Below are 15,836 nucleotides of genomic sequence, written 5' to 3'. Positions count from 1 at the left end.
TGTTTGAACTTCCTCCTTTGCTGCTCTGTGCCTAAACACTTCACACCTCTCATTTAGGCTTCCTATGCGCAACTTCTTAATTGCTCGCTGCAACCTCCTAGGTGGCATTTTTATCGTTTGTTTACAAATTCACTTCATAGACTACTGTAGGGCTCAATTGTATTTGGCTAGCTCTGTTTTACAGACTTTTTTGTTTTACAGGAGCTGGGACCTCGGTGGCAGCTGCAACATGTAAGTGAATTGTCCTTTGCTTTTCCATTTGTTAGTGACTTCAGGGTGGTGCCAGGATGTGGACAGTAACTGTAATTCTGTACAAAGCACCTGGCAACAGATGGGCACGTCAAAGTGAGCAATGATGCATTTACAGCTTTGTAGATCTTCTACCCTCTGCTCTCCGTTCCCCTTATTCCTGCATCATAATCTCACAAGTACATGCCTTGTTTTAGTCTTCCTTTTCCTCATTCCTGGCTCTTACTGTCCTTTCTTTTATTTATTTCCTAAACCTTGAATCCTGCAATTCTTAATATTTACTATGGTCACTGGCTATTCAATTGAACATTTGTAGTGGGTGATTGTACTGCCAAGCAAGGGCACACGTGAGTGGGTGAAGTCGGACATAGGCAAGCAAATAGACACTATGCTAACTCTACCCAGAATGGCTCTTTATGCAGTAAAGGTAAACCTGCGTTTGCCTGTGGAAAACCTTGCAGTGCCTCTTGCACCAGGATGCCTCCACCGCCCGGGTTCTGGAACATTGCAGAGGATGATGCCCAGTTCAAGAGAAGGGGAGGAGCGGCGTTGATCCGTGACACAAAGAGCTCCGCCCCAGGCCCCCGCCCCCCATAACAAACATAGAATAGTTGTACGCCAAGCATGGAACACACTAAACCGGTAGGCTCTGGTGTTCTTCTCTTAAGTGTTTATTACTGAAATGTTTGGCACGGGTAGTATAGCTCAGTGGCAGTGCACTTGTCTGGGAAGCAAGACGAAGCAGATCAACACGGGTTCGTATCCCGGTCCGTGCTTAGCAACCCTTTGGTATTAAGGACGTTATATAAATAACCAATTATAATAATGCTGGAACTGAGAAGTGTGCAAAGCAAGACAGTGTTATCTCGGCACCAGAATCTTGGTTTGTAAACCAAGACCCATTTGTGTGCCTTACAGAGCCATACACATTGGCAGTCCAAGTATGTGACCCCAAATCCCATAATGCACTTTATTTCCAAAATAAATGTGAGATTTAGCCCGAGGACACATATCCCAAAATGCACCTTTGTGGCAGAATATCTAAAGCACTCCTTTCTGAGTTTTAACAGTATTTTATGCCTGCTTCATTTGTGTTCCTGCAGCATGCCAGTTGAAAAAAAACACACTAAACAAAATGCAGGCTGACTTCATCTGCAGCATGTCAATAAGTGGCTATAGCTATAACGTGTGGCAGGCAAAATGGTTGATCCGGGCAAAGATGCCACAATAGGGTGACTTGGCTACAAAGGGGATAATCAGTGGCATAAGAACAAGTTAAGCCAACTGCCACCCTCTGGCAGGGAGATTAAAAATCTGTCTTTCAAAGTTTGTCTCTTTTAACCAGTAAAATCCTTTAGGGCATAATCCATGTAGCCCAGAGAATGCTACTATTTTAGCACAATCCGACCTGAGCAATGAATAAACAGGAAATGAGAAATCAAATAAATTCTAAAAAGTAAAGATTTGTCTCTGTGAATTACTCTGGTCAAAATTAAAAAAGTAAAAACCCATTATACTAATTGGTAGAGGTGGTCACAGAACACTGTTGTGTCAAAAAGATGCAGAGAATTTGCTATTGTTACTGAGAAATAAACTCATCTGCTCATCAATGCCATTTTATTGTTAAAGAAAATATGTCAAAATGCCTCACTCTTCCTAATCTGCAGAGGAATTCCCTGCCTATTCTAAAAGCTAAGGGAATACACTCTAACACAGGATAACCGGCCCTCACACTAAACAAACACGTGAGGTATGGCAATTCAACATAACGTGAATAGTAGCCACATTTCCTAAATGATCTTCTAATGTACTGGGAGATTTTCCTTCCCCAGGATTTAAAGTTATGTGTTGTAAATGTTTAATCACAGAAAGAAAATGTCTTAACTCAGTTCTTGAAGTTTTAAAGTCAAAATTAATAAATAAATAAGCAAAGAAAAAGTTCATCAACAAAAGTTCCACTGGCAACAAATTTCCTTTTCACTTTTCAGTTGAGCAAAATAGCCCCAATGGTAATCCTGGCTATTATGGTTTGTCACTCCCACAGGAAGATTTGCTACAGTTCCAAGAGAAAATGCATGAATTATAGTTTCAACTTTTCAAAATTGTATATTTGTCAGGATTACTTTGTAGTACTACTGCTTCTGCTTCAACAACTATATTCCTACTTGTTTTACCATGAGAACAGTCCCCTTTGTCCCACTGTATTTCACCTTGGTTTCGACAACTGCAATGTAGCATCTACTGACAACCAGATATACCTCTTGAGTTTTGTTGTATAGTGCTTGGGATGGATGTAGAAGCCTAGTGATGTAATAGAATGTTGGGTGTGACTGAGAGAATGTTTGTGTGGGTGAGAGAATGTGTGCTAATAGGGTTCTAGAGACAGGCAGTTGGAGAGCCCCTGCCTGGGTGATGGGAGATAGTGGTTATCTCTGTAACAACTTAATGTAATTGACAGTAGCAGTAATAAAGGAACTGTACTGGAACCTACCTATGTGCCTGAGGATCCTACTTTATTTCAAGGTTCAATACTTGGGACTAGACCACAGAGCGGAGCAGAGTTTAGAGCAGAGTTTTGCAGTCTGCTTTCCCTTTCCTTGTTGCACCGAGGAGGAGCTCGAAGTCAAAAACTTGTCCAGACTGCGGAGCAGAGTTTTGCAGTCTCTTGCTGTACTGTGGCTATTCTATGCTGCTCTGACCTGCGAACACCACAAATACAGCACCTACAGATAACGCCCTATCGAGAGACCGCATCCAGTGCACTCCTTTGGAGCACACGCAGCAGGGTGAAGGTACTGTAAAATCCAGCCGCAAAATTGTTACTGTTTATTCCATTCACCAGAAACCATGGAGGGGGGACTCCCCACTCCCCCACTGCTTGCCTGATTCTGGCCTAAGGCAGGTCCTTATTTCAAATGAATAAGACTTTGTATCTGATGTCTCTGTCTCTATTCTTGAGTCTTCTAGATGTCACAAACTGGGTAAATGAGTATGACTCTCACTTGACTTTAAATCAAACCAATGGGCTTTCCCTGGCCCCATCGATGATGAGGCTGAAATCACTGAGGTTATGTTGCATCGCCCAGGAACGTTTGGTGTTCAGCCCAATGAAATCTCTTTGGCTTTGCCAGAACTTGATGCCACTTCTGATTTGTCACTTGAGGGAAGGTGGTCGGTTGACTATGGTGAGATCGTAGTCCCAGGGCAGGGAAGCAGGGAGGTGCCCTTGTCGACCAGACCGGCTGTGCCTGGGTGGATGTGATCACGTGCAGGAGCAGACAGTGGTAGAGTTATCCTTCCCGGCTTTGTACCACCTGTTGGGACTCCATGGACAGGGGTATGATACCCTTAACTTTGAGTTGAGGGTGGCGTGGTCTATTTTGACTGATGTGTGTGCTTAGGTTAACTTTATCAAAGGATTAATTGCTGGTAATATCTATAAAAATCGTTGTATCCCAGTGAACTCTAGTGAAAGAATACTGAAAATACCACACTGTCCTTGCCTGAAAGCCCCCACCCCGATTCTAAAATATAGCTTGCTGCCCCCCCCTACCAGGGGATATCTCTGTAGTTGAGCCTCAGTCCCCAACAGGCAAATGAGTTGTGTGGAATCAACCCCTGACAGGGAGACTTGTCCTACTGTTTCCATTCTGGATCGAAATTCCCCGGCCTCATGAGGGCTAGAATGTGTCCGCCACAATAATAGTAAGACTGTCGAAACCCCAGAGACTATCCCACAAAAGGCACCTTGTAGGTATAAAAACAAGGAAAGCAATCGCAATCGCCTCAAAATGAAAAATTGCAAAAAAACTGGTGACTGGTTCTAATAACTGTTCAAGGCAATTCCTTCTTAACCTAAGGCTGAAGGATGGATGATCTTACTGCAGGTACGGGGAAGGAATCTAAAGGGATAAAGTGTGGCAAGGGGGTGAAAGCAAAAAGAATTTGGCCCTAACCAATTAAGGCTATGTCGGTAAACACCAAGGGTCCCATTACTCGATACTTGGTCCTGGTAACTACAAGTGAGTCCTTTAACTTAAGTAAGATCTCAGTGTCTTCTAACAATGAAGGTCTGGCTCAAGAGGATAGCTCGGGGGCATCATCCTAGCCTTGAAAGCAAGACGACATGGAGCAATACAGGTTCGATTCCCTGGGTCTGTGCTTAGAAAATGGCGGGTATTAAGCGGTTATAAATAACCTATCATATCAAGATGGGGTCCAAGTACAGGTGACCACTCCTAAAGGGGCTGAGGTATGCTGTATACAAATTGGGACTGGGAAATGTCACACTTTGACTGAATCTGCACTGAGGGATGGGAGGGAAGATTTTAATCAAGTTGCACTAATATCTCAGGGTGTTCCCAATTTTTAAGACGTTGCAGGAAAAAAGAAAGGAAATGTCCACAAGGCCCCAACCGAAGCCTATTGCAATCAAGAAGTATAGAGGCCCTGATGCCCCAAAAAAACGGGGACCAATCCTGGTACAGAAACAAGAGTCGAGGCTATAGGGACAATACTAAAAACCAGAAGGTGAAACAGGAAGTTGAGCCACACTGTTTTCTTGGGGCGCCTATTTGAGGAGTATGATAATACTCCTTTAAATCATCAGCACAACTTGTCTGTGTTCTCAGAAGTCCCAAGACTAAGATTGATTAGCTGTAACCCTCACCTGGTATCCACAGGGACGTCACTCAGCCTGTTCTGACCTCTTACGACCTCGCACCCTTCCCTGGAGTCTACTTGACTGGGGACTGGGCCTGAAACACAGCGCTGGTAGAGTTTAACTCTATTGTCTGTGTGTGCTTGAACCCCCTTCTTCCCTGGGGTCCAACCCTTCCCTTTGATCCACAGCTCACCTTGTTTTCTTGGAAAGTGTGCTCTCAGTCCTGCTTTCAGCGCAGGGGCGTGTTGATTGATGCAGGCTCGTTGCTGCCTAGTTACTTCACTGGCAAGAGTCCGACAGGTAAGTATGAGTCTTTTATACAGTTCTCTAACTTCGTTCCTTTCCTTCCTTAGATGATGGCCGGCGTCCGGGGATGGCGACGTGCTGCTGAGATGAGTAGCGCTGAAGGTGAGTTAGAGCGCGGTGCGCGATGCGACCCCTTCGTATTTGTATTGAACTAAGTTCTTTTTCTGTGTATTTTAGGTGCCGCAACATTTTCAGCGTGGATGCCGGTTATGAAGAAGAAATGCGGTGAGTAAGCGCGGTATGCGGCACCTCAGGTTAGCGTGGAAACATCTAGGAGTGTCTTTTCCCTCTTGCGGATGGCTGAGAAGTTCCGGAGACTGAGTTCCCTCAGAGCGGCTGCGATTCAGGTAAGCGTTTGAAGTTCGTACAGTCTTTAAAAATAAGCGAAGATTTGCTGAATGCTTACTAATGCCTTTCTTTTCTGTTCTTTTCCATTTTCCTTAGGAAACAGCGTGCCAGGATGGGAATGACACCGCCAAAGATGCCCACAGAACAGAAGAACCGATGAATGATGAAACAGAAGCACCGCAAGGTAAGGCTGTTCCTAACGGTGTTCTTGTTCTTGCAGGAGCGGAGCGCAGAAGAAAGATGCAGGCCTACTGGAGACCGATCCGAACACAGTGAGTGTCACGCTGCAGGTGCAGAAAACACAAAGCATGTTTCTCAGCCTGGGCGTGGCTTAAATAGTCTCTGTGTATCCCAGATGTCTCTGGGCTGAACCACACCCAAAAGAAAAGTTGGTCCGATGCATTCCCAATATTGACATCATTCCCGAAAAACACTTATGGACTCTTAATTTTAAACTTGAATGATAAAAGTTTAATGATAGAATTTTTTTCTCAACTTTTAGAAAGAATTTTATATCCTGAATTTTTCCTAATGGGAATATGATTTTTATTAACTTCTAGTTTCTATACTCCATTTTATGTGCTCCATATACTGTGTTTTATGTATGACGTAGTATTCTACTGAAATGTTTTTGTATTGAGGATTTGTATGAAAGGTTTTAAATATTAACCAAAATGCACAATAAACAAATTAATTCTTATGACTACAGCCACAGCTTCAATGACTTTTAGGTAGACTTCGACAAGATAGAATTTTAAAGTACTTTAACCTCCTCACGAAGGCTAGCCACTCTTCCTTTGAAATAGATTTCTTCAGAGGGGGCAGCCTATTAGCCTCTTGTCTAACTGCCACAATGACAACTTGGGTTTGCTTTGAAGACTCTCTTCTCTCTAACATCCACAGTCGTGGGCATTACAGGCTGAGTCTGCTTCAAAATAGTCTCTTTACAAGCAGCAAATTCTCCTTCCCAAACTTTACCCTTGCCTTTCTCCCAGCTATTAGTCCAAACAATTACCCAGAAGCCTTGTTGCCACTCTTCGCTTCAGGTAATACTTGTACACGTGGATTATGGGCCTTTCTATTGTTATCGACTTGACAATGGAGCTGGATTACTCAAAACAATGAAAAATTGCAAGCGTCACAATAAGTATGGGGTACCTCTTGGCTTAGGCAATGTTTGTCTCTTCTATCGTGTAATGCAAGGAATGTCACTTTTATACAAGGTATAAGATTCAGTCTCTCAGTAAAAGCTACAATTAGCCATGCACAACCACTTTTTGAGGTAGTTTTCAAGTTTTAAAGGTGGATGTGGAATTGTATTCCCGTAGAACAGAAGGATAGAGTTCAGGCCCGCTAGGTGAATCGCAATAATTCACCAGCTAACATTCTTGAATGTAGTTTTCCCACGGTAAAGATTGTAACTGGTTGTATCGGCGTTCCCTTTCCTTAATTAGGAACACACAACCACTCTGGGAACAGTCTTAATCTTTGAATAGTAGAACAATGAATGTTTAGTTGCTTTGGCTTCTCACGCGAGCAAGAGGCTTTTCACTTTATACACATGTTACAATTCCATTATCCAAAGGTTTTTCAATACAGCAATTAACTTATATTCGCTTCATGTATTACGCAAGTGGCTAAGGGGCTGGTTACTGTTACCGGCAAGTCTCGCGCAATGTTTTAGAATGCGGTGCTTCACTCACCGGCTTCTGAAACACTTGCTCTGTGGGTCGCACAGCTTTCCCAACTTCCACTACGACTTCTACTGCTTCTGGCTCGCTAGGTACCCACGCCCTTCTCCTGAACGGGTATCTACGATCCGACCACAAGGGAGTCTCTTTCACTTCCGAGACCTTCAGCTTCACAATTGCTTCTTGCCTTAGTCTCCGGCATGCCAGCAGCTCGGCACCCACGGCAATTAGGCTCACATGGGGAAAAGCGTTTCTCGTGCACATCTTCCGCTGCATAGCTGCTGCACTTCAGAGCTTGGGAGGACAGGACTCTCTCAGAACACGCAGGTGAAATCTGCTGTCTCCACGTTTCCGGCGTCCCTCTTGTGCTTTTGCTTGGTTTGCCAGCCTTGTGAATTCCTTCTGCTTCCACTGTTGCAGCCTGCACTCCAGCTAATGTCCCAGCTCCTCCCACTCCTTCCTCCTGCCTGCACAGGAGGGGCCTTATGCCTCCTAGGTTCCTTCAGGTGTGAGTCGTTAGACCAAATTGCCTCACTACTACGACAGTTCAGCTCAATTGCCTGATTGTTAAAACTGCATGCCTCTTCAACCCTCTTTCTCGTCTGTCGTTCTGGAATTCTGTGACTTGTAGTTTTCTTCAACGTTAGGTTTTTCAACATTTAAGTTACTTTCAAGTATAGATTTAATTCCCTATAAGTTATTGAGAGATGGGCTATGCAAATAAACTGCTATAGACGAAGGTAGTTTATTGAAGACCTTTCCAGATTCCTTTACATTGTACCCTTGCGTTTGAGGGAGGTGTTTAGTTTGGGATACCCAAAAAGATCTTTCTTTTGGTAAAGTTTACTCATATTTTACAACCTTAGGGTCCATACCCCTAGTTCTGAAATAAGTTTTAGGGATATAAAAAAAAAATCATCCATTACCAGAGAAGAAATACTGTCGCATCCCACAATCTCCTCACCACCATAGGCCCTGTCTCCTCCCAGGTGATCCTCCTGCAGTACACCACCTGAGGATTGGGATCAGGTAGTGTCTCCCTTCCCCTAGCTACCTGGGAGGAGACTTTAGGCAGGGTTTCAGCGAGGGAGCCATACAATTTTTCACAATGAATAATGTGATAATCCAGTCTGAAATGCAAACCAATTCAGTATCTGAAGCAGAATGGGTATCTCATTATTCAAGCATATTCTCAGCAAATGCTTTGGATGTTGTTGTAACACCAATCACCTGGAACTATGATCTGATGTGTTTCAACGTGCGACAAGGCAAGGGAGGGGGGGACCGAGGGAAGACCGAGGATGATCTTACTAGGCCAGGTGACATTGAGATTGCGCAAGTGCAGGGGAGGAAGGGAAACTATGGGGGCGGAATGGGGCGGGTCAGTGCAATACATAGGGTCAACAGTAAAAGAAATAAAATAAATTAAAAAAGTAGGTAAAAGTGCGGCCAGCTAGTGGCAAGTGCCGGGGTAAGTGCAGACATCAATTGTCAAGAGCTGGAGGGGTCTGTAGGGATACAGAAACAGTCCCCAAGTGCAGGAGTTGCCTGGGAGGCACTGCAGGCGTGCAGCTGGCAGGGGAGGGTACCTGGGCCCGGGATCAGAGAATGGCCAGATGACCAGTGCAGTTTCGGTCAGGAGTTCAGTAGGGGAGAGGAGGAGAGAAAGCAGAAGCAAAGAGGAAAGTCTTGAGGTGCTTCCGGAACCGGAGATGGTTCTCCTCGAGTTTCAGGGAAGCTGTTACAGAATGAGGCCCCAGCCAAAGAAAGGGATCTACCACCAATTCGTTGCTTGGAGACGCGCGGGAGGGAAGATATTTAGGAAGGGTGAGTTGGGAGGTATTGAGGTATCAGGCCCCAGAAGGACTTGTGGACAATGCAGAGGGTTTTGAACTTAATCCTCGCTGCTACTGGGAGCCAGTGCAGAGATTTCAGTCCTGGAGAGATACGATCCTTGGGCTTGAGGCCAAGGACCAGTCTTGCAGTCCTGTTCTGGATCTGTTACAGAGGGTGGAGAGTAGAAGCAGGCAGATGTAGAAAGAGGCTGTTGCAGTAGTCTATCCTAGAGAGAACCAGAGCTCTGGAGACTGTGAGCTTCTGGGAGAAGAAGAGGAAAGGGAAATGCCTCTGAGGAGGTGCAGCCGGTAGTGGGACTCCTAAGAGACGTCGGATATGTGAGGAGAGAAGTAGAGAGTGGAGTCGAAGATGAACCCGAGATTTTAGCATTAAGGCAGAGCTCATTGACGGCACACCACTCCAGGGTAGCGGACAGATAGGAGAGAAGGAGAAGAGGTGGCGGAAGGGAGTCTGAAAATGAGCGGAATGTCGTCCGGATGGCACTGAAAGGTGTGGCAGAGAGCGGCAATGCGGTTGGCAATAAACGCCAGGTATTGGTTGAACAGCCAGGGAGAGAAGTTAGACTCGTGGGGAACACCACAGGTAGAGATCGAGATAGAGGAGTGGAAGGACCTAGGTTGGACCTGGGAGGGTCGATCTGAGAGGAAAGGGGTCAGCCAAGCTAGGGCCTGATCAGTGATACCCAGGTGTCGGGTCCAGTCTTGAATCTTCCTGCAGGAGTGATGCTGGCCCACCAGACCGCCCCCAAGTCTGCCCGCCTAACAGTCTCTTAGCAAATATAACTACCAAGCTGGAAAACCCAAGGGGAATGGAGAAAACAAAAAAATACAGATCTTCACTGGCTCACTCTGACACCCTCTGGTAATGGAGTTGCTGCCTCAGTGTCTGTGAAATCTAAAAGACAATTGGTATGCTAATATCTGTTCAACCTCAAATTACTTCTCTTATTACCCTAAAATGTGCCACCCTCCTCCTTAGTACCTGCTGCCTATGCTTGCTTGCTGATAGGCTTTCTTAAATGATTGCAGTTGAATTAGGTAATTGTTGAATTACAGTTGCTCCTTGTTCAGTACCTTATTTTCAGGAATCTTTTTCTGTGAATTCTCTTAATATACTGCTCAGAGACCTAAGGAGATAATTACTCTCTCAGTATTTCTTATTATAGATGCAATTCTATAATGTCTCTTATATTGTTGCAAAAAACGAAAACTAAACTATCTGCTTTTAATCTTACTTCTTTAACTTCTCTTGTTTAAAGGAATACAGTTCCACACCATCTTCCGAGGTTGTTTGTGGTGTTCGTTGCTTTTAAAAACAAACCGCGCATCCATCCGACACATTTTGTTGTTTTGAAACAAACGGCGCTTTCATCTGACACTTTTCGTTGCTAAAATCACCTCTGCTTACCGACTCCGACGCAACAAGTTCCGGTTTCAAATGCTCTTCCTGAAACGACACAACGCTCGCGCACGCGACTGCATGCAGGCGACGTATTAAGGTCCTTTACGAGCCTTCCTCGAATGAGCATAGCGCGAGACGAAAAAATGGTGCGCTCGCGACTGGCTGCGTTAATAAATACTAAATACTATTAGTACTTAAATATATTTACAATGTTCGCCAAGGAATAAACGGGCGACTGTTAGTATGTTAACACACGCATAAAACTACAATTCAGTTTCCTTAAACACACGCAACTGGCTTTTATCAAGATTACTCACACAGAACCATTTCAGTTAGAAAAAGTCTTTAATTTGAAAATATTTTGGTATTTTAAATTGCATTCAATTTTCGTTAACTTAAAAACGAAATTATATACACTCCTTGACTTTTAAACTTTAAAGTATGAAGAACTTAGCTTGCTTCATCTGTTTTACATCTCGACTTCCAGGAAAGTCTTGACTTTTACATCTCCAATCTTCAGATGATATGAATCTAATTAAATCTTCTTTAGCATCTAAGATTTATGAATACTTTTAGATTTGATTCACTGGGCTAAAGAAACTGCGACCTGCCCCAAAGGCAACTAAAATGAAAGGCAGTTTAGAACTCTTGTGAAAATTCCAACTACCTCATAATCCATTCCCTCCAGTCACTGATGCTGAAAATACACTCCATCTTGCTTTGGGGAAACAATTGATTCCTGTAAGTTTAATTAAGGAATATTTCTATTAAAATTCTCAAATCAAACCAAACATTACCCAATCACAACTCTGCTAAAATTGACTTACATTAACAGTAATTTTTTAATTTAGTGCCCCTTTAAAGTGTGTGCCTTTGAAACTCTTGAAATGTACCATGGAATCCTGACACCAGGTTGTCACGGAGATGGTTGAGCAGGATGGCATGGTTGACAGTGTCAAAGGCAGATCAAGTGAGATGCAGTACCTTATTACATTCCAATAAATCAGGAGATCGTAGAGGAAATTCTTGCTAAAATGTTGAGCCCTTCTAGAGCTCCCGACCCTATACCTAATCTATTATTTAAAGGTGCAATTAGGGAGTGGTCGGTTATTTTTATAACTTTTCTTATTTTAGCTGATTTTATTAAGTAATCAATTTCCTGAATCACTGACTGATGTCAATAGTAGATGCAGACAGGAAAGTCTTTGCTGCCTGTTTTTTGGTCATCTAGATTCATCGGCAGCGCAGTCTGGTAGAATAAAAAATTGCGGATTGGTTTTCGTATGCATATGAACACCACCCGGAATGTAGTAGTGTTGAAGTGCGTCCAAACGTTTGCATGGTCGCGAATACAAGTCTATCTTTGTTGCTACTATTGACTTGTCTGCCTCATTTGATGCAGTAGTTAGATTTACTTCGGGTAAAACTACAAAAATAGGGCCTTCCCGAAGGTCTTCTGCGACTAAGTCTCCTTGAACAAACAGCAGTTCAAGTCTGGTTAAATGCAGAGGGGGGCCTATCAGAAAAACATTTAACATCTAAGGGCATCCGACAGGGGTGCCATCTTGCCCCCTGTCTGTTTAGTGTGTATACGTCGATAGGAGAATCACTTCTGCAAGAAGCCCTAGCCCCTCTCCTAAACTAGATGACCTGAAAGTCGTATGGCTAAGTTATGCAGACAACCTTTTAGCATTTTACTGCTCAGAGATTGCATTATAATGTCAAACACTTTTAAAAGTTTTGCTACCAACCACTTCCAAAAAGCCACCCATCTAAAGCAAAAGTAATGCATTGCACCTTAAAGAAGCACTTGTCCTCTTTTAACTGGTCTGTTCACAATGATCCTCTTGAAAGAATTGATAGTTTTATCTACATCGGTTTTCCCATTATTTCCAAACCCCACAAAAAAGAGATTGGTTGTGTGCACGGGCCACTGCACTGGCAAATCGAACAATCCGTTTTAGATGACGGGTTTAGCAGATTTTCATTAATACAGATTTTTTTTTTCAACAATACATTTTATTAAGCATTTCAACAAAGGCATACACGTACACTGACATCAACATGGCATTTAGTTAAGCAATTAGTTATTAAGCTGGGTCCTCAACCCGCGTCACAGTCCACTACAGGATAGGCGACGTGAGGCGCCATGTCTCTGTATAGTATTTTTGGTTACCTGTATATCTCGCCGCCTCCATCTGTGTTTTAGTACGGATCGCTTTGCAGTCACCGTGTTGGCGGCGACAGCTGGGTATCTTTCTGAGTAAATACTGATTTGTTTTTTATTTATTTTTTTGTATATTTTTATTTTTTAAGTTTCTATGACTGTAAGGTTATGCCAAAGAAATTATATGCAATTGAGATCCATTTTTCTGGGTACTGGAGAGCCTACCGATGCTGGAGGGCAGCTACTGGCGGCGAGTCTTGAATATCCAGACGTCTATGCTGGTGGCTGTGAATGAGTTAGTGTTAATTCTATGAACAGTAAAGATCACTGGAGACTCTTAAATGTATACAGGAATCTTAATCCTATACCAGAGTCCCTTTATCTCGATCTAGCAAGAATGGTTGGAGATTGGAATCTACAGTTTCTGAAAGAACTAACTGATTACAATGAGAATTTGTTGAGGGAGACTGATTCAAGGGGCAGCTTTTCCACCTCTGTATTCTGAGTGGCATACTGGAGCATTCTACTTTTCTCTCATCCCTCTTATTAAGTAGGACTGTGAACTATAATTATTAATTACGTAGAAATTATATTTTATGAAGATTCAGTTGATATTTAGTTTTAACTGGTTTATTATGTGATGTATTTTATGTTTTAAATGTTTCTTTTGTCTTCTGTAATAACTTGTTAAAGGCAATTTTGCCAAATAACAATAAAAACAAACTAACATGAATACATTCCATGTCTTGTGAATTTTCAGTATGCAGGGTAAAATCCACAGCTTATTGCATTAAACCGAAGCATACTACAGAACTTAAACCTCATAAACTGATTACATGTGAGTTTATAGTTCTCATAAAATGATGGGGCATCCCCACACTCTTGAATTTGTGATATCTTCTGTAACGCCCAGCACTGCATAACAGGCTTTGCACGTTATCTGATGTACTTGAGATCACTGTTTTTCCTAATCTCAATGTTGCCTGTGGTTCCCCTAGACTGCACTGCTGGTTGATGGGATTAGTGCCAGAGGTTGGTAAGAGACATAGGAGTAGTATGGGGGGGGCATGTGCAACATAAAATTGACTATTGGTGATAACCAACAAAGGGCAGTTTTCCCACCTCTGTATTCGGAGTAACACACTGCAATACTGGTGCCTTCTACTTTTCTCATGTCCTTCAAACTCTTGGTGAAAAATATCCCTTTTGAAAATGATTCCATGAATGTGAAGACGTTTATAAACGGGGGCCTGAGTCTGTGATCCGAATTCAGGGTCTCTCTTGTAGTTACTCTATGTTGTGAGGGGTAATGGGAAAGGGGATAATTACTTTATGGCATCTGCACTTAAGGAGTATCCTCTATATCATTTTCTTTGTTGAACAGATTGACTCTGAAGTGTAAGCTAGTTTGAGAGCTTTACCAAGCATGTCTTGTTTTCCTCTTAACAAATTGATTATCCTTTCTGTTTCTTTCAGTTCCGATTCAGCCTGTAAAGTCTTGTGCTCACATCATCCCAGAGTCTCCGACAGTGGCACTCGGCTCTCTTTTTACTGCACATTGCATTCTCAATGAGACTTGCTTCGGTCATGAGCAAGATGCCTCGGATATTATCTGGAAAGTTAAGCACTCGAAGATCTCAGAGGAACAGTATGCTACCATCAACAAAACCGTTTCTAGTGTGACACTGAACATCACATCTTTATTCGACGGTTTCCTGACATGCAATATTTTAGCCTTTGGACAACTTGAGCAGAGCCTCTATGGAATTGTCTTAACGTTGGGCTGTAAGTTTGCGTCCCTACCCCTGCATCAACCTTTTACTTTGTTCATTTATGTAGTTGTAGCACTAACCCAAGTCTAAAAAATGTTAATTTCCCTACTAGCTGTTTGTGAGTAATAACTCTCTTGTGGTGAGTAACAAACGGTGTGCAGTACCTTTTTAAAACCTGAAATATTGACCCCTGCAACATCCCATCCAAACTATGCATGTAAGGTTATGTGGCATGTCAAATGAGACCGTGTAGGTGTCGATGTATCTTGCTGCTAAATTCTCCTAGAATCTGGGGGCAAGCTGGATACCTTGACTGAAGTGATTTATACATATGCCACTCACAAATTACTAATTACTATTTGCTTCTGAGCAATTATGTTACAATGAATTTCTAAACACTGGCCTGGCGGAGGCCACCCTAGTTATAGTAAACAGGGGAAACTCAGCCAAACCAATCAAAGTAGCATGGAGAGTGGTCCAGTCTAAATGTCAGGGGACGTGAGTGGCGACAGCGGTCCACAATGAGATTATACATTGAAGCAGGCAACGATTACACTTGGACAGTAAGTAAAAAAAAAATACTATATTATTGTCCAAGAGCACACTATAAAAATGAACAGAGCAGGTCATACTATCACACAATACTACTAAATACTAATATAAAACCTATATACAGTCATTGGTCATCAATGCAAAGTATACAATTCACCCGGCCACCCAACGAAAAGGGAAGGTAAGTAATTGACAATTGCACCAACAGTGCACAGGTATAGAAACCCTGTTTTGTAAAGTCCAACCCTACCGTAAATTGACTGGGGCCTTGTGCCCAAAAGTTCTGAACGTTCGAAGATGGTTTTAGAAGGTGGGGGGGAGAGGGGAGGTTCAGAGAAAGGGTCCTGTGGATGCGAAAATTGGTCCAGAAGAATGTCCAAGGCATTTTCTGATGAGTAAAATGCTTTTTGATGGCTTTTTGATGGCTTTTTGATGGCTTTTGAAACAAGTGTTTCAAAGCCAAGAGTTGTAAAATAAATCAGTTGTTCACATACGTAAGTATTGTTACTACTCGCCACCAAAACTCCTGTATTTTCCTCAGACTTGGCAGATCGAAGGAGCATTGCTGGAGGTAGGTTTTCCCACTGTTGGCTTCAATAGCAGAAGAACCGGACCTGCGGTTGTAAGTAAAGTTTACGGTTGGGTCCAGGAGCAGAATACAACCGTTTCTAGTGGACGAACCCAGCAGGCACTGATGCAGTACTCTTCTGAACACTCCAGGTGGGGGATGGCCAGTTCTAGCGATTGTCTGTGCGCACAGGGGTCTCAGTATTCACGGTCAAAGAAAGCCTTCCAGTTCTGGACTCCTTGATTCTGGGATGTTCAAACTT

The 15,836-nt window shown here is 43.0% G+C and overlaps 1 protein-coding gene across 4 annotated transcripts in view; it reads left to right on the top strand.

Moving 5' to 3' along the window:
• Window positions 1-15,836, top strand: part of IL6ST (interleukin 6 cytokine family signal transducer) — a 612,349-nt gene that overhangs the window by 120,708 nt on the left and 475,805 nt on the right. For 3 of the 4 annotated variants that reach the window (XM_069627291.1, XM_069627294.1, XM_069627292.1), the window contains 2 exons: window positions 202-231; window positions 14,159-14,467. In XM_069627291.1, the coding sequence (XP_069483392.1) occupies window positions 202-231; window positions 14,159-14,467 (339 nt within the window). The remainder of the gene's footprint in view (window positions 1-201; window positions 232-14,158; window positions 14,468-15,836) is intronic. The other variant, XM_069627293.1, reaches the window with a different exon arrangement.

Source organism: Ambystoma mexicanum, chromosome 6p (assembly GCF_040938575.1).
Source record: "Ambystoma mexicanum isolate Mex_15411 chromosome 6p, UKY_AmexF1_1, whole genome shotgun sequence".
NCBI lineage: Eukaryota > Metazoa > Chordata > Amphibia > Caudata > Ambystomatidae > Ambystoma > Ambystoma mexicanum.
This window is presented reverse-complemented; position numbering and strand designations above follow the sequence as displayed.